General features: G+C 52.4%; 1 protein-coding gene across 1 annotated transcript; it reads left to right on the forward strand.

Annotated features, from left to right (window-relative positions):
• The first annotated feature begins 4,715 nt into the window (after window positions 1-4,715).
• Window positions 4,716-23,391, forward strand: TMEM8C (transmembrane protein 8C). Its single transcript, XM_015406741.1, has 5 exons — window positions 4,716-4,978; window positions 10,521-10,635; window positions 15,255-15,403; window positions 16,022-16,138; window positions 23,057-23,391. Exons 1-5 carry the CDS (start codon window positions 4,844-4,846, stop codon window positions 23,201-23,203), a joined length of 663 nt encoding a protein of 220 aa, XP_015262227.1. The 5' UTR covers window positions 4,716-4,843; the 3' UTR covers window positions 23,204-23,391.
• The last annotated feature ends 1,275 nt before the right edge of the window (window positions 23,392-24,666 follow it).

Here is a 24,666-nt window from a genome sequence, read left to right on the forward strand (position 1 = left end):
CAAAGGCTATTCTAGGAGGGGAGACGGACTCTGTGCCATCAATCCAGGCAGGCCCTGCCAGTAGCTGCTATCACTGTGACCCCACCAGAGCCCAAACCACAGGGCCAGCTGGTCCCTCCTGTCTCGCATTCCTCCGCCTTGCTTCATCAGAACAGCTGTCTTCAAAAAGACTCTAAGAATCTGCACGGGCTTCCAAGGAAAAGATATTAATCCCAAGGAAGGGGGAAAGCAGGAGGCTGGCTACAAAGGCTGGCTTGTTTGCTTAAGTCACAATAAAGTCAAGCGAGAGGCTGGCCGGCCGGTTCACTATCGTCACAGTGCTGGGGGGGGAGTCTGGGCATTTTCATGGATTGCACAAAGGTTGCCAACCCTCCAGGTGGGGGCTGCAGTCCCCCAGATTTACAATTACTCTCCATGCTATTAAAAAAAGTTACCCTGGAGAGTGTGGCTGTTTTTTTGGGGGGGGGGTTGTATTTGTGTGTGTGTGCATGCGTGTGCGCATCTGGAAGTCATGGCAACCTCTGGTGACTGACCCCTACTCGGGGCCTATTCGTAGAGGTGGCTGAGTAAAGCCTGCCCCCGCCTCCCGATGGCTGGTATTCCAAGGAGGTCTCCCATCCAAGCACTTACCAGGGTCGCCCTGCTTAGCTTCCAAGATCTGACCAGATTGGGCTTGCCTGGGCTACCCAGGTCAGGGTGAGAGAATGGCTGTTTCGATGGGTGTGCTCTAGGGATCTCTCTAGGATCCACCTCCCAAATCTCCAGGAATTCCCCAGCCCAGAGTTGGCAACCCTACCTGCGTGCCAGAGGACTCTGCAGAAGTCAGGCTGCAGTCCAGGACTTTTCATACACACACACACACACACACACACATGCACCAAGTACCTGTCAAGGAGCCTCTCCATACTGGCGGTCTCCTTCCCGGATCGGCATCAGTCTACGGCCCACCTAGATGGGACCTCTGTGGGGACTTCAGTGCCCCACCGCTGAGTGGACAGGGTCCCCCTGCAGCCATTTCACCTGAGGAACATGGTGCATTGGGGAGAGGGAGGCAGAAGCCCCTCCTCCCCCCGCCTGCGCTCTCAGACTGGATCGGGCCCCACGGTGCTTGGGAACATTCCCTCTCCAGTGTAATGTCTGCCTATAAGCTGGCTTCTGGAACCCCAACCCAACATCCAGTTTGGTCCAAAAGGGTGAAGCCATTCTTTCTCACTTTATGTTAGTGACCTTCCTCTTCAGAACAGTTGCCAGGCTCCAGGTGGGGCCTGGAGACCTCCCGGAATCACAGCTGATCTCCAGAGAGTTGAGTTCCCCTGGAGGAAAGGGCTGCTTTGCAGGGTGGACTCTGCGGCATTATCACCTGCTGAAGTCTCTTGCCTCTCAAAAACCCAAACCAATTCCGCAAAAGCAGTTGTTGCTCCCTCAATCTCCCATTTCCCCTGATTGTACTGCTGGATTTCCCACTATTTGCTGCGTGGCCGCATTTTGGCCCGCATCCCCCCCCCCGCTCTCCCCCACTTTGATCCTAAAAAATAAGGATCAACCGAGGGGAACAGGAGATGGAGGGTGCAACAACTGCTTTTGCGGTATCGGTCCCACTCTCCCCAGGTTCCAGCTCCCCAATCTCCAGACATTTCCCACTGCCTCGATAATCCAAACACAGAATGCCTGCCCAGCCCCTCAGTCTGCAGAAAGGGACAGATGACTCACTCCCCTGCCTTTGGTGAGGAATATCAAGCAACAACCCCAGGGCTGGGGGGGGGTAGAAAAAGAACCCTCAACAGCCATGAGGATTGCACTGCACATCATGATTCAGACGGGAAAGGCTGGGAGGCTGAGGGCCATGCAGCGGTCAGAGCAGAGGCCTTCGGAGGTCAGAGCAGAGGCTGAGAAATTCCTGGAGAAGTGGGGGTAGAGCCTGGGGAGGGGAAGGCAAGGACCTCTGGGGAGTGGAATGCCACAGAGCCCCCCCCCTCCAGAGCAGCCATTTTCTCCAGGGGAACTGAACTCTGTACTCTGCAGAACAGCTGCAACCCTGGGAGATCTCCAGGCCCCAGTGTTGGCAACCGTATGCGGCACCATTGTCCCAACCTGAAACCACTTCTGGAGCAGGCACTCTCCTCATCGGGGTGCTTGTTGAAGGGTTTGGAGGGTTCTTTTGCTCCCTGTTGGCATACCTGTGGAGTTCTCTGAACATGCGGAAACCCCTCCCTTTGACAACACTCTACAGCAGGGGTCTCCAGCCTTGGTCAGTGTGGAGGCACCTTCTGTCACAGGCATGGTGGGCACAGCCACAGAACGCCAGCTGCAGGAGATAGAGCCAGCCACAAAATGGCCACCTACTCAGCTTCCCTTCAGTCAGAGGTCATTTCGGGGGGAATCACGGGGGATCGCAGTTCCCCCGGGTGAGGTACGGGGGGTGGGGCACATGACGAAGCCCCGCCCCCTGCTTCCGGCCGCCCCGCTTCCGGCCCTCATTCAGCCAGGAGGAGGCAGGAGAAGAGGGAGGGTAAGTTGCTTCCTCCATGCCTCTCCCCACCCCTGCCTGCCTGGGGCCAGGGAGGGCCTTCGCGGGGCTTCCTTGCACTCCCGCCGGCCTTGCAGGTCCACCGCCGGGCCCCTCATGGGGCTCGGCAGTGGAGCTGCAAGGCCGGCGGTGGCGGCCGGGACCGTTGGGGGCGGGGTGTGTGGTCTTATGACACACTTCCATTGATGTCAGGGGGTGTGGCCTTATGACACACTTCTGGTGATGTCAGGGGGTGCGGCATATGCTAATGAGTTATGCTAATGAGTTCCCCTAGCTCTTTTTCTATGAAACGACCCCTGCCTTCAGTCATATAGTAAAGATCCTTGTGCTCTGGTAGCAGCTGCTGCCAAAGCCACGTTTTCTAAAATCTGCACCACCAACCAAGCCTCCAATGGCCAGCCACAAGCCTTGCAGGGCAAAAGGCCCGTCTCGCACCGCCCACTTCTAAAAACACTTGGCGGGGCCCAGAAAAGGTGTTTGCAGGCACTACAGTGCATGCAGGCACCATTTTGGTGACCACTGCTCTAGGGAGAGAATTCCACAGCTTTGGCTCCACCCTAAAACAGTCCCTGCCCGGCACCCACAGGTTGGAGGCCGAAGGGATTTAGTGGCACTTCTGCAGGCCAATCCAGACACATGCTGAGAGAGATAGGACCGAGATAGACTATATCCTCTGGGACAGAGGTCATTTCGGGGGGGAACGTGGGGGAACGCAGTTCCCCCGGGTGAGGTGCAGGGGGGCGTGGCACATGACGAAGCCCCGCCCCCTGCTTCTGGCCGCCCCGCTTCCGGCCCTCATTCAGCCAGGAGGAGGCAGGAGAAGAGGGAGGGTAAGTTGCTTCCTCCCCGCCTCTCCCCACCCCTGCCTGTCTGGGGCCAGGGAGGGCCTTGGCGGGGCTTCCTTGCACTCCCGCCGGCCTTGCAGGTCCACCGCGGAGCCCCTGATGTCAGGGGGTGTGGCATATGCTAATGAGTTATGCTAATGAGTTCCCCTAGCTCTTTTTCTATGAAATGACCCCTGCTATCTCTGGGATAGATAGAATAGAGATAGAGATAGGATATCTCTAGGACGCCTGGCGATTTTTAAACTTTAATGCATTCTGTTATTTATTTGTGTAGGAGATGTTATGCTTCCTGTCCCGACCCCTGCTCCAGGTCGGCGAGGCCTCTGCTCAGATCAGGACCACGGGGTGGGGGAGGTGTCAGGCTGCCCTTCTCGGGAGCTCCAAATACTGAATTCCCAGCACCCATCTGCTTTGGCCTGGAGGAAGAGCTTCCTGTGCGGGTTTCACATTTTCGTCCTGCCCTTCCCCCAAAGAGTTCTGGCCAGCACACCCGAGCCTTTCCTCCTCTACCTTCTCCTCATCATTCCCCTGTGAGAGAGGGAGGTTCAGCCACAAGAAAGTGACCAACACAAGGCCCGCCAATGGGCTTTGCAGCTAGCCGAGTGAGGCCTTGAACCTGGATGTGCCCCCTCTTCGTCCAGTACTTGGTCTCTCTCTGGGACTCACCCTGGTCACTATTGTTGGTGAGGAACAGATGAGCTGCATGGAACGGCCCCAACGGCGAAGGCCAAACACGAGCTGACCTCAGCGCCTCTCCTCACAAACCAGGGTTGCCCAACCCCCCCCCCCCCGGTTTCCAGGGGGTCCCCCGCTTTGGGGGGGCTTTTACCCGCCCCCAAGTCCCAACACCTGCTGCCACCCCTCTCCCTTCTCTCTTGAGAGAGAGGTGGGAGAGGGGTGGCTGTGGGCCAGCCAATCAGGCACATGGAAATGCTGCCTCCCGGCAGTGCCCTTTAACGGCGGGGAGCCGGCGCCCGTGTCGGGTGGGCGGGCGGGTCGGCGAGGGGGGGACGTCCCCAAGGTGACAACATCACATCGGGGATGCTCCGCCCCCTCCTGGAACACCTCCCAAAGTCCCCTGCTGGGGGGGAAGATAGGACTTGGCACCCCTATCACAAACAGGCCAAGCGTTGGAGGGACACACACACTTGCTGCCTTTCGCACTGGGCCATTTGTTCCAGGGCGGCTCAAAACACCACAAGCAAAGGCTGTCCCCAGCCCCAGCCGTCAGCTGTGCCCAACGTGCCCCTGGCCTTCTGCCACCTGTCATCTGCTGACGTCACACGGGAGTTAGTTAAGCCAGCCTTTGGGCCTTTAAACTGGACAGCCCCTTTGCTCCAGCTGTCTTCATCGCACAGATTCATGGCCCTTGAGGAGCACGCAGCTTCCGACTCTGCCGTCTCCGGGATTCGGTGGGACCTTTTCTTCCCCTGCACTGTCTGTTCCTGGGCAAGCTCTCCTCCTCCTTCCGATGGGCTCTTTGGTTGCCAAGCTGCTTCTGCCAGCTCTCAGCAGCCTGGCTTTCCTCCCGACCATTAGCATCGCAGCCAAGAGGCAGTTCCACATGGAGGCTATGGTCTATTTCTTCACCATGTTCTTCGTATCGGTAAGAACCTCCTTTACACTTGCATGTCCCTGGAGTTCTTGTCTGACTTCTCATCCGCAGGGCTGGTGTGGAGAGAGAGAGAGAGAGAGAGTCACTCAGTCTCAGTCTCGGATGGCATTTTAAAGACTAACCAGTTTTTATTCCAGTAGCTTCCTTGGCCTTGGACTGCCGACTCCGGGTTGAGAAACTCCTGGAAATGTGGGGGCAGAGCCTGAGGAGAACAGGAGAAGGACCTCCGTGGAGAATAACGACACCAAATCCGCCCTCCAAAGACTCTGTGTCCTCCAGGGGAACTGTTCTCTGTAGCCCGGAGATCAGTGGCAATTCCTGGAATCTCCCCCCCTCCCCTCCCCCAAGGGTGACCCCCCCCACATGGACTCAGGAGACCCCCGTGCCGAGTCTCCACTGGGTAGGGCACAGCTCCATAGCCTGGCTTTAGGACTGGGAAAGACTGGGGAACTGCTGTCAGCCAGAAGAGTGGGCCACGTCAGGGGTGACATAAGGAAGCATCTGGCTGGACTTCCTGGCACGAGCAGTTGGTTGTCAGAAAGTGGCTTACTTCAGCGGGCTGAAGAATGACTGGGAACCGGCAACCCCCTCATAAACAGGGGGAAGGAATAGAACAAAGTTTGAGTCCAGGAGCAGCTTGAAGACCAGCATAGGCTGTGGTCACACTGGCGGCTTGGTGTGGTATGGTGGCACCTCAAATTGTACTGGTTTAAAGTGTGGCGGAGCATTTCATCCAGACCGCACACGCTGTGGCGGGTTACCTGTGCGGCCGTCCCATGGTGGGCATCCACATTAGTGTTGTGCTTCAACCACGGGACGAGCTGTAAGGGTGGGTTTCATTTAAACGCAGGCGGATGGATGCACATATGTGCATATAGGCAGCAACTAAGAAAACCCAGTGGCGGAAACGGATCTGCAAGTTCAGACATCCCTTTCACTGCAGGAGAGTTCAGACGTCGGAAAACCCGGAGGGAACCCCAAATAACCCGTTAGTCCAGGACTTTCCCCGGTGTCTGTTGATTCTGCTTCCACTGCAGAACAGCAGGGGCTTCCGACGACTGCGCCACGGGAGGCAGAGGTCCTCGTCTGGAGGGGCCGATTTGGTCCACTCAGGCAACACCACTATAGCGCCACAAACAGCCCGTGTGACCGCAGCCAAAGTTTTATTCAAGGTATGACCTTTTGTGTGCACACACACTTCTTCAGATGCAATGAAAGGAGTAGAATTCTTTGGAATCCTGCAGTCCTTCTGTTCTCGTGTCCGACCAGTGAGATGAACCAGAAAGGCAGGGGAAGTCCCAGCAGCCGCAGGGGTGCTTTCCATCCACACAGAACAACTTCCCAGGCTGAGGATGAGGGGCCTACTTGCTTATTTCGGCAGGGTTTGATGGGTTAGTATGGGGGTGGAAAGTGCTGTCAAATTGCAGCCAACTAATGGAGACCCTGAAGGGTTCTCAAGGCCAGAGACTTCAGCGGTGGTTCGCCATGGCCTGCCTCTGTGTAGTGACCCTAAGCTTCCTTGGTGGTCTCTCATCCAAGTCCTAACCAGGCTTGACCCTGCTTAGCTTCCGGGATCTGCCGAGATAAAGCTGGCCTGGGCCATCCAGGGCAGGGCAGGGGCCGCTGTATCAGGGGACAAAACGCAGATCTTAAGACGTTTGCTTCTGCCAGTGCACAGCAGTTTCCTCCTCCTACCGCTTCCTTTCAGGCTCTCACAAAAGGTACCCATGGAGCACGTGTTTAACTGAAAAGCTGAAAGGAGACGACCAGTTGACTAAAAACTGCCTTGTTCCAAAAAAAAATTCTCACTGCTGCAGACTTCTTTTCACCAGCCATTTTAACATCTTCAAGTAGCCGTATTCTGCATTCTTCCAGACCAGGGATCCCCAGCCTTCCTGAGCCTGCAGACCCCTTTGGAACTCTGACACACTGGGTGCGTTCAGACGGGGGCTTTACAACGGTTAGGGTGCCAACCGGTGTACTTACGGGCGTTCAGACAGCGAACATCTGCCTCCCGTCCCTAACCGTTGTAAATCCTTTTAAACCGTTGCACTGCCACTAGGTCCGAAGTGGTGGTAAACAGAGTGCAACGGTTGAAAACGGTGCACCCTGGCGTCTGATCGCTCTCCTCCGTTGCGCAGCCACTTCCGTCGGAAGCCTGAGGCTTCCGGCTTTCGCCCGCCATTAAAAAAAAAAACACTAGGTGATATGCGCTCAGGCGAAGCTTCGCCCTGAGCGTTTGTTAAAAAAAAAATTTAAGCCCTTACTTTACCGTCCCGGAGGAGTCCGGGACTTAAGCGAGGCCAGGTTGGGCTTTAAACTTTAAAGGTAAGTGCTTACCTTTAAAGTTTAAATGTAAGGGGGGGTTGAGCATGCGCAAAAATCGCCATTCTCTGAATGGCTGCCTGTGCGCATGCTCAAACAGTCCTTTAAAAAAAAAACGCCGACGCCCGCAGCGTGTGAGCGGGCGTCCACCGGAGGGCTCCGCAGACAGGAGGGTGAGTCTGATCACATTTCTGCCGGCATAAACTGCACTGGTTCCAACCGGTGCAGTTTATGCCGGCAGAGACGCCCCGTCTGAACGCACCCAGTGTGCGGGGTGGGGGGTGGGGTTCCACAAAATGACTGCCACCCACTGGCTGCTGCAGGAGGCAGAGCCAGGGGCAGCCACAGCTTCCCTTCGGTCACGCAGAAAAGATCCTTGTGCAGTGGGGGTGGCCGCTGCGGCCAAAGGAAGGTTTTTAAAAATCGGCACTGCCGGTCAGCCCTCCATCGGCCAATCAGGAGCCCTGCTGGGCAAAAGCCCCACCTGGCCCGTCTGCCCACTTCCTAAAAGAACTTGGTTGGCAGATGCCAGGAAAGGTCCAACGTTGGGGATCCCTGAGCATTCAGGCAACACTTCTGAATGTTCAGAGTGTTTTGCCTCCATTAACCCTCAGGAGGGCATCTTGGGGAGAGGGGAGGGGCGAAGCGCGAAGGCAGAGCCGCTTGGCTCCAGGTCGGGTTCAGGCAAAGCAGAGGTGATGCTCCAGCCCGGCTCAGGTTCCCAGGCCTGCGTTGCAGCCAGCTGTCCCGTCTTGCTCCAGACGCCAGCTTGCGGGGCTGCCGCCACCTCTCACTCTGAAGGGGTCCTGCGGGAAGTCTGCCTTCCGTGCTGGTGGGGCATCCAGTGGATCTTGGCAGGATCAGGGCCACCCCCCCCTCGGGGTGGGGAGCGAGAGCAAGAGCTGCGCAGCTGTTGCAGGCCCTCTGGCAGGGCGAGGAGGATGAGGACGCAGCCGGGGCGGCCTCAGCATTCTGCAGCCCAGCTCCTCCTCCTCCCCGACAGGAAATGCTTCAGACCTGCGAAAGCATACGGCCCGCTCAGGCAACGGTGCCAGTGACGGCCAGAAACATCTGCACACATGCCTGTCCAGATTTCCCAGGGAGACATAGCCAGCACAGAGTACAGGCGAGTCAGGCAAGTCAAGCACACGCGAGGCCCGGATCCCTTCCAGAGACAGCTCGGCCACTGCCCCGTCAGAGGAAGGCAGGCATGCCGCAAACAGACACACACACACCCCGACTCCGGTTCATCTGCATGGAGCTTTGCCCAGAGACACAAGCAAGGAGGGCCGGTCTCTGCTCTCAGGAGAGTCTGATCCAGGGTCCCCCTCCAGCTCAAGAGTCGGCAGCAGATTGTTCTCCACAAAGCCCCTTGTCCCGTGCCCCTGGTGCAGGGGTGGAGGCTGGGCTGCTAGTGCCCACTGGCCGATCCCTTCTTCCCTGGCAGGGGCTTTGGAGGGCCTCAGAGGAGCCCAGCGGAGAGGGGTTTGCTCCCACTCCGCCCCCTCCCTCTCAGGCCTCCTTGCGTCCTCTCACTAGCATTGCCAGCCTCTGGGTGGTGGCCAGGGATCACCTGGTACTACGACAGAGATCAGCTCACCTGGAGAAAGTGGACACTTCAGAAGGTGGACTCTATGGCTTTATACCCCATCAAAGTCCTGCCTCTCCCCTCCCCAAAAGCCCAGCTTCCTCAGGCTCCACCCCCTAAATCTCCAGGTGTTTCCCAACCCAAAACTGGAGACCCTTTTGCAGACTAGGGAGTGCTAGAGCCCTTCCTTCTTGGCTCTGCCTGGGCCTGCCTTTTGAAGGGTTCCCTGGTGAGGCCCGTAGCAACAGTGGGGGGGGCATCTCGGGGCTAGGCCCTCCCCGACTTGCTGGCAAGGCCCCCTGACTTCCCATCCAGCCCAGAGCACCACGGCCTTCTCCCCTGGATCAATTTGATTAGCCAGGGCCCCCTAAGAAATTTAAATGCCTCCCGACTTTAAAAATCCTGGCCACGGGCCTGGGGAGAACCCTAGCTGGCTTCTCTTTTCCCCTCCAGACCGTCTTTGATGGTGGAAAGCGTTGTCACAGCCAACTCTTGGCAACTCCAGAGGGGTTTTCCAGGCAAGAGGCATTCAGAGGTGGTTTGCCATTGCCTGCCTCTGGACTTCCTTGGTGGTCTCCCATCCAAGTAGAAATCACTTCCATTATTTGACACTGTCAGGGTAACTGGGGCCCTCCAGGTCAGGGGAAGGGTGTCTTTAACATGTTCATAGTCATTCCTTAAGATTCACTCCAAAACTCAAACAGCCTTCCAAACCCACAATTTTCAATATGAACCTCCACTGATGGACCACGGGCATGAGTGGGTTGGTCTGCCAAGTGACCCTTGTGGCTCTCCTTACATAGAACTGGGTGGGATGAAGTACCGTGGCATCTCTGTGGGCTTCATTGTGTGAAGGCAGGGCCCTCACAGGCAAGACAACCATCGCAGCTCAAGTATTCCTCACTGATTACTTTTTTACATCCTGCCATCACTGTACCCAGGGCTTTTTTTTGTAGAAAAAGCCCAGGAGGAACTCATTAGCATAATAGGCCATACCCAACAGCAGGAACTCATTAGCATATCAGGCCACACCCTGACAGCACAGCTCATTCGCATATTAGGCCATACCCCCATGTTACCAGAAGCGTGGTCATCCAGCCACACCTACCTTTTGCTTCTTATTCTCTTTATCTTGTTTGTTGTCAAAACCCAGGGCTTTTTGCATGTTAGGCCACACACCCCTAATTGTAGCCAATCCTAATGAGTTTCTGCTGTCGGGTGTGGCCTATTATGCTAATAAGTTCCTGCTGGGCGTGGCCAACTTGGGCGCCAGCCGGAACGCCATTCCTGTGCGTTCCTGCCCCAAAATAGCTCTGACTGTACCCTTTCCAACATTTGTACCTTCAGCTTTGGGTCACATCATTTAACATGCATGCACATGAGGAAATCACTGAAGAATGGAAGCTGCTTGGGGCAGAGATCAGTGGAGGCGACCACTTGCATGCCCCAGAGATTCATGGGCTTGAATTACGATTTCACGAGGCCTTTGCCGTAATCATGTTCCCAGAGGTCATTTCGGGGGGGAACACGGGGGAACGTAGTTCCCCCGCATGCCCCAGAGATTCATGGGCTTGGGTTACGGTTTCACGAGGCCTTTGCCGTAATCATGTTCCCCAACAGATCTACCATGCCTGTGACAGCCCAGGACTGTCCATCCTCTGTTTCATGCAATACGACACCCTCCAGTACTTCAGCATCTACGGGACGGCCTTGTCAATGTGGGTGTCGCTGATGGGTAAGGACCTGCCTTTATTTGAGGAGTCTAAAGCCGCATTACATTGGAGGGATGGAAGCAAAAGGAAGAGCCTGTGTGGGGTAGAGTGTTGGTTAGAGTGTTGGACTAGGGACTGGGAGGACCCAGGTTCAAACCCCCGTCCTGCTATGGAACCCTGCTGGGCAACCTTGGGGCAGTCACTCTTTCTCAGCCTAACCTACTTCACAGGGTTGTTGTTGGGAGAAAGTGGCGGAGGGGAGAACCGTGTAAGCTGCTTTGGGTTCCCACTGGGGATTAAAGTGGGGGAAGGAGAGAGAGAGGGAGGGGGGGAGAGAGAGAGAGAGAGAGAGAGAGAGAGATTTTCTGCAAAAGCAGTTGTTCCGCCCTCAGTCTCCCATTTCCTCTGGTTGTACTGCTCAATTTCCCACTATTTGCTGCATGGCCGCATTTTGACCCACATCTCTCCCCTGATTTTCCCTGCGTCTTCTTGATCCTTATGTATTAGGATCCTTACTTTTTAGGATCAAGAAGATGCAGGGGAAATTGGAGGGAGATGTGGGTCAAAATGCGGCCATGCAGCAAATAGTGGGAAATTGAGCCAGGGAAAACGGGAGACCGAGAGCGGAACAACGGCTTTTGCAGAATCGGTCAGAGAAAGCAAACAAGCAAGCTAACAAAGTTCTATTGCAGAAAAACAGATTTTCTGTCAGAAGGATTTATAGTTCTCGAGCGGATTATACTGAAAATATTCCTTGGCTTCTCTCTTTTGCTTCAGTACAGTGTCATGTGACTATCACGTTTTTATCCCGCCCTTCTCCCAAGGAGCCATGCACGGTACTCCCTGCCTCCTTTCTGTCCTCTCAACAAACCTGTGAGGTAGGCCAGGCTTCAGGTCTAAATGGGGATAACCTCCCCTAGACTGGTTCACTAACCTTTACACCACATTGGATCTCACTTGACTGTGATAAGTAAATCAGTACACACCTAAGTGCTGTTGTGTCTAATGTATAGTCAAAGAGAAATGATAAAGGCAGCTGATAATCTCTATTTAATACAGGTAAATTTGAGTTCCCAGATAATCTGTTAATCTCTGTTTAATATAGATAATTAATCTGATAATCTCTGTCTAATACAGGTAAATTCAAGTTCCCAACATTCCCTTCCCATTTTTAATGATGGCTTATTTTTTATACTGAGTTTTTAATTATAAATTGTCTCAAGTAGGGCTCTGAGGCGGCAGCCTAGAAACACCCTAAATGAGGAGGCCTGCTGCCTCTGTTCCCCAGCTTCTAGCAGATGGGCCTTTGACCCCACTGAGGTTGGTGACCCAGAATCTCAACCTTTTCGTTAATTGGCTCTACAAGCCAGTCAAATCCAGATTTATTTGAAAATGTCAATTCAGAAGGCATGCAGTAGAAATTAAAAACTGGATGTTATGCCTTAGCCAAAAAAAACCCCCAAACCTCCTAATAAAAATGTGATCCAAGGACACTGAAGGTGTGGTGCTTGAGACGTGAAGAAAACCTCTCCCCATGTCGCTTGCAAAGTGTTGAATGCATCCGTGTGTGAACGTAGCCACCGCAGGCACATTTCCCAGGACTGCAAATCCAGGACAGCCATGATCCAGCTGTGTGAGCTGGAAGCACATGGAGGGGAGCCATTGGGGAGCCATAACTTTGATCAGCAATGACCCCATTCTGCACTTGAGAGCGGCCTCCAGTAATTCACATCCTCATTGACTGAAGTGTGGAGTTTGCAGACCACAGACAGGTGGTCTGAAGAGAAACCCTGGCCCAGACACCACAACTGAAATCATCCTCAGACAACTGGAGAGAGGGAGGGAAGAGAAGAATCCAAACCTCCTCCATGTATCTTACTCAAAATGCAGTCGGTATTTCTCCTTTTTAATCAAAACAGAACCATTCTTTGTCTGCTTTTGCACAGGGATGATGCGCCACATAGATTTAATTGAGGCTCCCAGAGCAGAGGCAACGTAGTGTCCACACAGCAGTTTCCCTTGCACTTTTTAAAAATTGAAAATCAACAAAGCATTATGGTGCTATAGCATTATAACATTACAATGATCTACTGCCACAATGTACTAATTCCTCTAAATTTCCAGGTTTAATTGAAAAACAAAACAAACCCTAACCCTAACCCTAACCCTTTTTCACTGTGAATAAAGTCCTTCAAATAAAAGCTGGATTCAGAGAATCACGGCAATCCTATATGTGTGTGTGTGTGTGTGTGTGTGTGTGTGTGTGTGTGTGTGTGTGTGTGTAAAAGCCCAGCATATTGGCACTATCTGGCTCTCCCATTGGCTGTGCTGTGGGCTTAATCAGCCATTGGCCCATCAACCGCCACTCAAGACTACTCGCATAACATTGGCTGGGGGCTGGGTCATCTCCCCTATGCACTGCCAGCTTGGCCACTTCCCTCTGTAAAAATAAACTGCCAAAACGGCTGTCTCTCTTGACAGAGATGCTTCTCCTGCTTGGCATCTCCATGGCTGGCTGGCTACTGAGTTGGGCCAGTGGCCATCAAACCGTTCTCTTCTCCTCCTGCTGGCCAGCTCTCTTTCCCCTAGGGTTGCCAACCTCCAGGTGGGACCTGGAGATTTCCTGCTGTTACAATTGATCTCCAGATGACAGAGATCAGTTCCCCTGGAGAAAATGGCTGCTTTGGAGGGTAGACCCTATGGGATTATACCCTGCTGAGTCCTTTTCCTCCCCAAACCCTGCCCTCCACAGGATCCACCTCCCCAAATCTCCAGGTATTTCCCTACTCAGAGCTGGCAACCCTACTTTCCCCTCAGAGGCTGTTGCTAGGCAACCAAGCTTGGTTCTGTCAGTAAAAAGGTGGGGGGTGGAGGCTCTTTCCAGGCCTACTTTGGCCTTTGTGGGGAACTCATTAGGGCCAGTCCTTCTTAGGGTTGCCAGCTCCAGTTTGGGAAATTCCTGGAGATTTTGTGGTGGAGTCTAGAGAAGCCAGAATTTAGGGAGGGGAGAGGCCTCAGCTGAACAGAATGCCATAGAGTCCACTCTCCAAAGCAGTTGTTTTCTTCAGGGGGAGAGAGAGATCTGTTGTCTGGAGTTCAGTTGTGATACCAGGTGATACCACAGCCAGTGTGGCGTATCAACTGTGGAAGCTGAGTGGGTGATTTTGGACCAGTCACAGACTTTTAGCCTAACCTACCTCACAAGGTGGTTGTGCAGATCAAAAGGGAGAGAGGAGAATGATGTGAGCTGCTTTGGTCCTCACTCCAGAGAAAGACTTACTAGGTAGGGGCTGCAGGGAGGGGAGAGGAGATGGAAAGCTGAAGTCAGAGGGGAAGATAAAGTTAGGTTGATGGTTGATTGGGTAGAATATAGTGTTGCCAACTCCTGGTTGGGAAATTCCTGGAAACCTGAGGAGTGGAGCCTGGAGAGGGTGGGATTTGAGGAGGGGTGGGACCTCAGACAGGTAGAATGCCATAGACTCCACCCACCAAACCAGCAGTTTCCTTCTGGGGAGCCATTGTTGCCAATCTCCAGGTGAGGGCCGGAGATCACTCAGAATTACAACTGCTCTTCAGCTGGCAAACATCAGTTCCCCTGGAGAAAACAGTAGACTCTGTGTTGTTATATCCTGCTGAGGTTGCCAGAGCAAATTGATGCTGAGTGCCTAAGGCCAGGGCACCTGCCCAGAGCCTCTTTCTAGAGCTTACTGTATTTATTTCCACAATGGGCCTTATTCCTAGTGTCATTTTAATGCCATAGGAACGTCAACTTTTTTTTAAAAAAAACCAAACCCTCTAGTGGCAGAGGCAAATTGGTGATGACATGAGTGAGGTAAAAATATGTATCTTTGTAGCCACACATTGTGCTTTGGCTGTGATCTTTCCAAAAACACTGTAGTACACCAGGTTTGGAAGAGATTGCAGCCAAGGGCAAAGGGTGGGAGATGCAGAAGAGGATGAAAAGAAGACGTCTTGTGGATGCTTACAAAAATAACCCACTCCACTTTGGTCGACAAACTAGGGCAAGACCTCTGTGCAAAAGCAGCCTTTGTCATGGTCCCTCCCCAGACAAAGAAAGAAAATAATACTTGGAGCTGAAGTATAATGAAGTATAACCTGAAGTATAATTAAAGACCTTATACATCATACACCAATTTGAAAGTCCCAGGTCCCACTCTGAAACAAAGGTGCCTCAAAAAGAGTAACAAGCATTCTTCCATGGCTCAGTTCAGACATCATACAAAATCGCGGTTTAGTCAAGCTAGTTGTAGTTACTGTGATCATCCAAGCTCGGGCCACTCCACTAACTGGGGTTAGGGTACATCAAACCAGGACCTGAAACCACAGTTTGAAGTTGGTTTATTAGCCACAGTTAATTTAAGTGTCATACAAATGCAAACATCCTGGCTTAATCCTGATTTACTGCTGTCTAGGCTGGGATGCCGGCCAAGTCTTTGTGGGGAAGACCGAAGAAATAGAGAAAGAGACAAAACCAGTGTTTGTCAAGACAAACTAGGATTTGAAAGAATGTGTATAAGTCAAATCACAAATCAAGCAGTGTCGTTAAAACACACCACGGTTTTGCATTATGATGTAGCAGTAACAGAGCCCAGAATTCTCATCTCTGGCTTCTTTTCCTCAGCCCTGGCAGAGTTTGATGAGCCCAAAAGGTCAACTTTTCTGATGTTTGGCGTGCTCACCATTGCGGTCAGGATCTACCATGACCGATGGGGATACGGTGTTTACTCAGGACCAATCGGGACAGCTGTTCTGGTGATAACCATAAAATGGGTAAGGCCATGAATAATTATAGTGGTTCTCTTTGTTGTTGTCGTTCAGTCGCACAGTCGAATTCGACCCCATGCACCACATCACGCCAGGCCCTCTTGTCTTTCACCGTTCTACAGAGTTTGTTCAATTTCATGTTCGTTGCATTGATAACACTGTCCAACCATCTCATCCTCTGCCGTCCCCGTCTTCTTTGACCTTCAATCATTCTCAGCATCAGGGTCTTCTCCAGTGAGTGCTCCCTTCTCATTTGGTGGCCAAAGTATTTGAGCTTCGGCTTCAGTATCCAGGGAACAGGCAGTATCCCCGGCACGATCACATGCAGGGTTGATTTCTTTTAGGATTGACTGATTTGATCTCCTTGCAGTCCAAGGGACTCTCAAGAGTCTTCTCCAGCACCATAGCAGTTCTCCCCAGTACAAAATGCAAGGTCAATGTGGCTTTTCCTGCTGCAGTGAAAGGCACCAAAAGAATTTCCTGGGGAAGCAGAAAGAGTTTTCATAAGAAAAAGAAAATATCTCTGGGGCGAGTAGAAGAGTTCACACATCCCTATGGATTTTCTTTTAAAGAGGCACTTATGATTGAAGATACTCCATCACCAGCTGGTATCTTTCCTTCCAGTTGCAAAAGATGAAAGAGAAAAAAGGCCTGTATCCGGACAGAAGTGTCTACACACAGCAGATTGGACCTGGCTTCTGCTTTGGAGCCCTGGCACTGATGCTGAGGTTTTTTTTCGAGGTAAGTCTGTCCAGTGTATAAGAGCTACCATCCTCCTCATACAATATGGCTTCCAGTTATGAACTCCTGGGAAGATCATAAATGGGACATGAAAATGATCAGCCATCACCCCATACTAGGTGCCTCCAGCACCTACTATTCAAAGGTAGACTGCCTTTGCATATAGAGGTATTATTCAGATATCATGACCAGTGTTCCCTCTAAGCTGAGTTAGGGTGAGCTAGCTCACAGTTTTTTAGCCTCCGGCTCACACATTTTTGTCTTCGCTCACGAAGGAGGGCTCCAGAGCAAACTAATTTATGCAGTAGACAAATCACTCGCTCACAACTTTAATGCTAGTCGCTCACAAATTAGAGTTTTTGCTCACAAGACTCCACAGCTTAGAGGGAACACTGATCATGACTAGTAACTCTTGGGAAGTTCTTCCAAGGATCTGCCCAATTTCATAAAGTAATCTAAATCATTGACACAGTTGGTGGCAGTGAACGATGTGCCGTGTCTGTTCTGAATCTACCGCAAGCCAGTTTGTTTGGGTGACCCCAATTTCTGTTAATAGGAGAGACAGCTCCCTCTCTCTGTGGAAAGGGCTGTCAGATCACAGTTGACTCACGGCAACCCTGTAGGGTTTTCAAGGCAAGAGATGAGCAGAGATCTGCGTAGCAGCCCCAGTCTTCCTCGAAGGTCTCCCACCCAAGGACTAACCGGGGCCAGCCCTGCTTAGCTCGTGAGGTCTGATGAGATCAGGCAAGCCTGAGCCATCTAGGTCAGGGCCCCCTTCTCTGTACTGACAGCTGACGATGGCCCCTGCCACACGGCAGGGAAAACACGAGACGAAGCGCGGCTAAAGAGAGCTGCATCAAAAAAGATACGCGCGGGCGGGATCCCACGAATCCCGTGCACCGCGCACCGTTGCTCCCCGGCACGATCACACGCCGGGGAGGAAAAGGGGGAGGCCGCCGAACTGCGCATGCTCAGAGGCCGGGATGTGCCGCCGCAAGGACACAGGGCCGATCCCACGGCCGGTTTGAGCCGCTCTACTTCACAAAAACCACCCAGGTAGGTGGTTCTTTTTAGTGCGGGTTTTCGCGCGGAAGAGACAGATCGGGGATGGACAGGCAACGATTCCCAGATGTTGCCGTGGGATCGCGCCCGTTTGATCCGCCCCCGTTCTGTCTCGCTCCCGGACCAAAACCCCTCGTATGAACGGGGCCTTTGTGATCCTTTTTTTGAGCCTAAACGCCCACATACTTAGCCTTCCTTACAGGGAAGGTGCTTCATCCATGATGTCAGCACAGCCAAAATCGAAACTTCTGGCTGGGGGAGCCCTGGGGACCACTCACCCTGGCACAAGGGCAGTTAGAGTGCACCTTTGCTCTAAAATATTTGCCATGGTAAAAATCCATCTTTTTGCTAGGCAGTCTTTTTTTTCCTATTGGGAGGGGGGTTCAGGCAGATGATAGGTGAGGAAATGGGGCAGCCATGGAAAAGCAGCATGAGAGAGTGCGCCTGCAAAAAATTTGCACTACAATTTAGATCCATCTCAATAAAAAGGAGCCTTTCCCCAATTGTTCCAGGGAACTGCTCTCCATTTGCGATCAGATTGCCACCTGAGCACATCATTAATGAGGATTAAGTGTTGAGCCCACAGGCTTCCAAGCGAGGGTTCTGCCGGAGGATTTGAAGGGGGGAGGAGGGAGCACAGCCGTCTCCTCGGAAAGAGCTGCAGGCAGAGGGGAGGGGGGGGGGGGGGGGGGAGAGATGGAGACTCACTGGAAAAGAGCAGGAGCTTTGAATACAGGTGATCTTTGAACACCCCCCTGCTTCTGGTCTGCATCTGAGACGATCATGCAGCACATCTGGCTTAGGAAACCTCTGCAAATAAATTCTACTTTCTAAGAGTGGGTGGAAAGCCACATGTTCCGCAGGGTTTTTGGGTGGGGGTGGGGGTGGGGGGAGAAAAGTAGATCTTTCCAGCAAAATGTATCCGGTCGTTTAAAATGGCATTTTCTCAGGTACAGACATTAGTTTTTTTAGAAATTACAGGCATGAAAATTAGACAATATTCCAGTTTTGCTGAAAGGGAGGTGGAGGAAGTCAGAAAAGTGGACGGGCTCCCAGCGTTTATCCCTGTGTGCACTTAGCTCTCACATGGCCACTGCCATGTGCCTTGGAAGCAGATACGGCTTCACAGGGATCCGTGAGGATTAGTTTTCAAAGCAGAAAATAATTGCATGTCCTAACAGAACATAAAAGTGTCACTTAGCAGAATCCCATGCTCTCCTTCTTTGGCATTTTGGCAGCATGCATGTGCTGGTCCTCCACAGGGAAATCAAAGGTTTCACTCGGGCCTTGCAAACAGTCCCAATCTTTGCAAGGAGCAGGGAAATCCTCTGTTGCCTTGCTTGGTCAGACCCTCAACGTCTCAGCACCCCAGGGCCTTCTGCAGCCAGCTGCAGCCAGCCAGACACCTCCAAGGCAGGGGCACCATGGCATCTGCTGAAGCCCTTCAGGATGCCCACCATGGGACTTTTAAAAGTGGGCAGGGCTGGGTGGCTCTTTTCTCCAGCAAGGCTTCTGACTGGCCATGCGGATTTTTAAAAATGTTGCTTCAGCAGCAGCTGCCACCACAGCACACGGCTTTTCGCTGCGTCACTGAAGGTAGTCTGCAGTCGCCATTTCATGGCTGGCTCTGCTTCATGGGGTAGCCATTTGGGGCTGAGCTCACAACACCGTATCAGAATTCCAAGGGTGCCCACAGGCTCAAAAAGGTTGGAGACGCCTGCTCTAAGGACAGACGTTGAGAACATAGGGTATAAACTCAACAGTAAGGAAAATTGTAAGGATAGCCCAGGGTATCCCGATCTTGTCAGATCTTGGAAGCTAAGCAGGGTCAGCCCTGGTTAGTACTTGGATGGGAGACCACCAAGCAAGTCCAGGGTCACTATGTCGAGGCAATGGCAAACCACCTCTGAACGTCTGTTGAACATAAGACGGGCCATGTTGGATCAGGCCAATGGCCCATCCAGTCCAACACTCTTCTGTGTCACCCAGTGCCCAAAACCCACCAGTGAGGCCAGAACTCCAGAAGCCCTCCCACTCTGCCCTCCACAGCATAATGTAGAGTATCACTTGCCCCAGACAGAGTGTTTCATCTATACCTTGTAACTAATAGCCACTGATGGGCCTCTGCTCCATACGTTTATCCAATCCCCTCTTGAAGTTGTCTATGCTTGTAGCCGCCACCACTTCCTGCGGCAGTGACTTCCGCATGTTAATGACTCTTCCTTTTAGTGCCCACAAGTTCTTGCATTGTGAGAAAGGGAGAAAAGTACTTTCTCTACCTGCTCTATCCCATGCATAATCTTATAAACCTCTGACATGTCACCCTTCAGTCTTCATTTCTCCAAGCTACAGAGCCCTAACCTCTTTAACCTTTCTTCATAGGGAAGGTGTTCATCATTCTAGTTGCCCTTTTCTGCACCTTTTCCAGTGTTATAATATCTTTTTTGAGGTGCGGTGACCAGAACTATCCTCAGTATTCCAAATGAGGCCACACTATAGATGTACACAGGGGCATTTTGATACTGGCTGATTTGTTTCCAGTCCCCTTCCTAACAATCCCCAGCACAGCATTGGCCTTTTTTATTGCAGTTGGCTTGACAACCCTTCAGGGTCACCAATAGTCAGCTGCAATTTGATAGCGCTTTCTACCACCAAGGGAAACTTGCTCTGCTCAAACTTCCTCAGCTTGTCAGGAGGAGAGCTCCTGACTGGATCACCTCAATGGTCCCTGCCACAAAGTTTTTCTCATGCCCATCAGTCAACTTTGTGCCAGTGCAGTTACCACTCGTCCTAGAGGGGCAGGGCAGGCCACTGCAACTTGAGGTTGTTTTTGCTCAGCCCAAGAAATAGATCCTCTAATCCACTGGAGAAGAGGCAGTATTCCCCAAGGTTATGGCTGAGACAGCTGTTAGACCAACCCCTAGGCACAGAATTATCTCATTTGGTGCCTGTGCAACATCTAAATGACCAACACTGGATACATTGGACATACAGAAAGCAGCTTCAGTTTGAGAAGTTATCACAGGACTTTTAGCTGGGCTCACAGGCAGTCATCTACAGCACACAGAGATAACTAAGTAGCAAGGTTCAATGAAAAAACAGATTTTTCTCCTTTTTTACTGTGTGGCTGAGGCAGTGCCAGATAGGTGTCAGGGTGGCAGTTGCAAGAAAGGAGTCTATTCATGTGAGCAAGCAGTGTGATTGTGCAAATCAGATTATGCCCAGATGCATCCAAACAGCTTGATGAATTATTGGCTCCCTGCTTACAGTGGCCTCACAGGAAGTGAGCCTGGTGGGCCAGTGATCTGAGCATAACTGTACAAAGGGCAGAATGAAAATAAAAAAGACTGGAAGCAAGGGTTCCCAGGTGCAGACAAAGGAACAGTTGTCGATATTTTGGATTTAAATCAGGGTAAAGGAGGAACTCAAACCTACCCATCTGGAATTTCTCACGTCAGCAGAGGCACCAGTGGGACAGAGAATCAAAGTCTGCAATTGTTTTAAGGATTCCAAGTTGCCAGGATTTCATCCTCTGCCCTTCCAGCCAACTTGTTTTTGCTTTCCTTTAGTGGATAATGTGTTCAGGTAGAACAAGCGGCTGAATCTGGAACGTTTTGAACGGGGGTGCGCCCTGAAAGCCAGAGCCCATGCACATTGCTGCTGGCGTCACGTTGTAGCTGTGCACAGGCAAACTGGCTTGCAAATGGCCACGCAGGTGAACCAGCCCACCCGGAGTGGCCCCTCTCCACCCTCTGCAGTAGCCACCCCCACTCTCTCAGGCATGCTGAAGAGGAGGTACCAGGAGGGCTGTCTGTTGGAAAGGTTCTTTCTCCCATGAGGGAAAAAGCCCTCTGCTCAAAGGCCAGTCAGCTGAAGTCTCTGCTTCTGTGAACAAAACATGGGAATCCTGAAATAATTTCAGAGACACACACAGAGAGAGAGAGAGAGCATGGAGAGAGACACAGAGAGAGAGAGAGAGAGCATGGTTAGTGATGACACACAGGGAGCCGATACTTGGGTCCAGCTTTATGAATAATCCAGTCCTGTGGCTGACCCCCACGTAGGAAACACTCGCAAGAGATGAATCCCGACCAGAACACATTCCACACACACCCGGGGGGGGAGGGGGGAAGGAAAGGGAGGGTAGCAGTCTTCCCATTCCTGGATGAACCTCCTGCCATCCTCAGTGGGTTAGAAGCAATGATACCATTTTAGGTATGAGGTCCTGGAATTCCTCACTCGGAGGGATGGTTCAAACGTGTTTTGCGACTGAGTCACTCGCAATGCAAGAGGAGTCCGCTTATCTGCTCAGATGCGGCCTTTGGGCTGCAGGCTCCAATCTTGGCATTCAGCCTGCAGCTGAGAGAGCTACGCCCCCCTCCAAAGAAAAAATTTATGTCCCCTTTGTCAGTCCCCTCCCCATCAGCATCTGTCCAAGTTCTCCACACAAGCACATTTTCAGGATGCTTCCGACCGTAAGAGAAAATCTGAGGGAGGCCCAGCAAGAGAAAAGTCTTCTCTGCCCACCACAGCCCTGAGCTGCCAAATGGACAGCTGAAACACCAGGGGAGTCACCAGCCCACCACTGCTGGCCCCAAATGAGAATCATGCTGAGTGCTGAGCCGAACAGGACGCCTCCCTCCCGCTGAAGTTGGGTGGGGGAGGCTTCCAACTTGGTTGAGACGAGTGGTAGGGTTAAGTCTGTGGGGCCTGGGGTCCTCCCATTTTTATGACTGATCTCCAGGCAACAGAGATCAGTCCCCCTGGAGAAAACGGCTGCTGCTTTGGAGGGTGGCCTCCCGGGCATCACACCCCTGCTGGGCTCCCTCCCCTCCCCAAATGCCACCCTCCTCAGGCTCCACCCCCAAACCTCTAGGAATTTCTTGACCCAGAGTTGGCAACCCTCGGTAGGGTCCAGGCTTCTCTGCTTCCTTCTAGGTGCTACTTTGGCTCCTCCCCCTGCCCACCAGGTTCCTCTAAGCCCCACCCCCTCATCAACACTGGCTCTACCCCCCACCGCTAGCAATTCAGCAGAGGCAATTGGCAAGGGAGGGTTAAACTCTTTCACTGCCCTTGGTCCAATAAAATTGATTAAATCCAGAGGTCATTTCGGGGGGGAACGCGGGGGAACGCAGTTCCCCCGGGTGAGGTGCAGGGGGCGGGGCACATGACGAAGCCCCGCCCCCTGCTTCCAGCCCTCATTCAGCCAGGAGGAGGCAGGAGAAGAGGGAGGGTAAGTTGCTTCCTCCCCGCCTCTCCCCATCCCTGCCTGCCTGGGGCCAGGGAGGGCCTTGGCGGGGCTTCCTCGCACTCCCACTGGCCTTGCAGGTCCACCGCCGGGCCCCTGATGTCAGGGTGTGTGGCATATGCTAATGAGTTATGCTAATGAGTTCCCCTAGCTCTTTTTCTACGAAATGACCTCTGATTAAATCGCTCACCTTTCCTTAAAGGACCGGTGGGCATCAGCCACTCTAGTTTAACCTTCACAACAACTCTGTGAGGAAGAACAAAGTTTGAGTCCAGTCATACCCATGGAAGCTTCGGCCCAGAATTAAACTTTGTTGGTCTTGAAGGTGCCATCAGACTCAAACTTTGTCCTGCCGTTTCAGACCAACACGGCCGACCCACCTGGATCTGTGAGGAAGGTTAGGCTGGGAAATAATGATGTCTCCAAGGCCACTCGGTGGTTGTCCAGGGATCTGAATTCAGATCTGCCCTGTCTCTTTCCATTCTGTTCCACCCCACTGACCTAGCACTCTTTGATGCAGTACTCGTGGCATGGGGGCTCTTGAGGGCTCCAGCAGAATCTGCTCCATTCCCCCTACTAAGTGCTGCTGCTTCTGCCTTTTCTTCCAGGAGTGGGACTACACCTACGTCCACAGCTTCTACCACTGTGCCCTAGCCATGTCCTTTGTCCTCCTGCTGCCCAAAGTGAACAAGAAAGCAGGCAACGGGGGATCCCCAGCCAAACTGGACTGCTCAACACTTTGTTGCTGTGTTTGATTCGGGTTGCCTTTGTTGGTGGGGGACACTGAAGAGTCCACCACTGGAACTGAAGACATGTCTGCACCAGAGTCTTTTCCATGTTTTGCCCAGGCCCTGTGTGGCTGGCCACCTGTCCCACTGAATGTCACCTACCATTAACAACGCCAAGAGTTCAATAAGCCACCTACCTGGCATATGCAAAATCAGGAGGGGAGCCTCAATGCGGGGGGGAGCCTCAGTTTTTCCACCCAACCCCCCCCTTTCATATTCAAGTCCCTTTTCTTTTTTCCTCCCCCCCCCCCCCCCCAAGGCTGCATTTACTTTCATGCCATTTTTATTTCCTTGAGCAGAATTGTTCCGGTTGAGTTTATTCAATTTTAACATTATTTTCACTTCAGCCGCATATAAATGGCATGCAACTTGACACAGAACATATAAAATATTAAAAACAGAGGGGGGGAAACAGCCTAAAAGAAACAAATTGCAAATGGCAGCGACAAAAATGAGTGAAAGAAAAACTCGTTTCCCCAAACAGGCCAAATAGACTGCTTGGGGTTGGGAAAATGGTGCAGAAGCGACGCTTCGGCCCAGAATTAAACTTTGTTGGTCTTAAAGTTGCCACCAGACTCAAACTTTGTCATGCCGTTTCAGACCAACACGGCCGACCCACCTGGATCCGTGAGAAAGGGTAGGCTGAGAAATAATGATGGCTCCAAGGCCACGCGGTGGTTGTCCGGGGATCTGAACTCAGATCTGCCCTGTCTCTTTCCATTCCGTTCCACCCCACTGACCCAGCACTCTTTGATGCAGTACTCGTGGCATGGGGGCTCTTGAGGGCTCCAGCAGAATCTGCTCCATTCCCCCTACTAAGTGCTGCTGCTTCTGCCTTTTCTTCCAGGAGTGGGACTACACCTACGTCCACAGCTTCTACCACTGTGCCCTGGCCATGTCCTTTGTCCTCCTGCTGCCCAAAGTGAACAAGAAAGCAGGCAACGGGGGATCCCCAGCCAAACTGGACTGCTCGACACTTTGTTGCTGTGTTTGATTCAGGTTGCCTTTGTTGGTGGGGGACACTGAAAAGTCCACCACTGGAACTGAAGACATGTCTGCACCAGAGTCTTTTCCATGTTTTGCCCAGGCCCTGTGTGGCTGGCCACCTGTCCCACTGAATGTCACCTACCATTAACAACGCCAAGAGTTCAATAAGCCACCTACCTGGCATATGCAAAATCAGGAGGGGAGCCTCAGTGTCTCCACTCGACCCCGCCCCTTGCATATTCAATTCCCTTTTCTGCAGAGTGAACCCCCCCCCAAGGCTGCATTTACTTTCACGCCATTCTTATTTCCTTGAGCAGAATTGTTCCCGTTGAATTTATTCAATTTTAACATTGTTTTCACTTCAGTCGCATATAAATGGCATGCAACTTGACACAGAACATATAAAATATTAAAAACAGAGGGGGGGAAACAGCCTAAAAGAA

The sequence above is a fragment of the Gekko japonicus genome, unplaced genomic scaffold (assembly GCF_001447785.1).
Source record: "Gekko japonicus isolate JY-2015 unplaced genomic scaffold, Gekko_japonicus_V1.1 scaffold427, whole genome shotgun sequence".
NCBI classification, from domain to species: Eukaryota; Metazoa; Chordata; class Lepidosauria; order Squamata; family Gekkonidae; genus Gekko; species Gekko japonicus.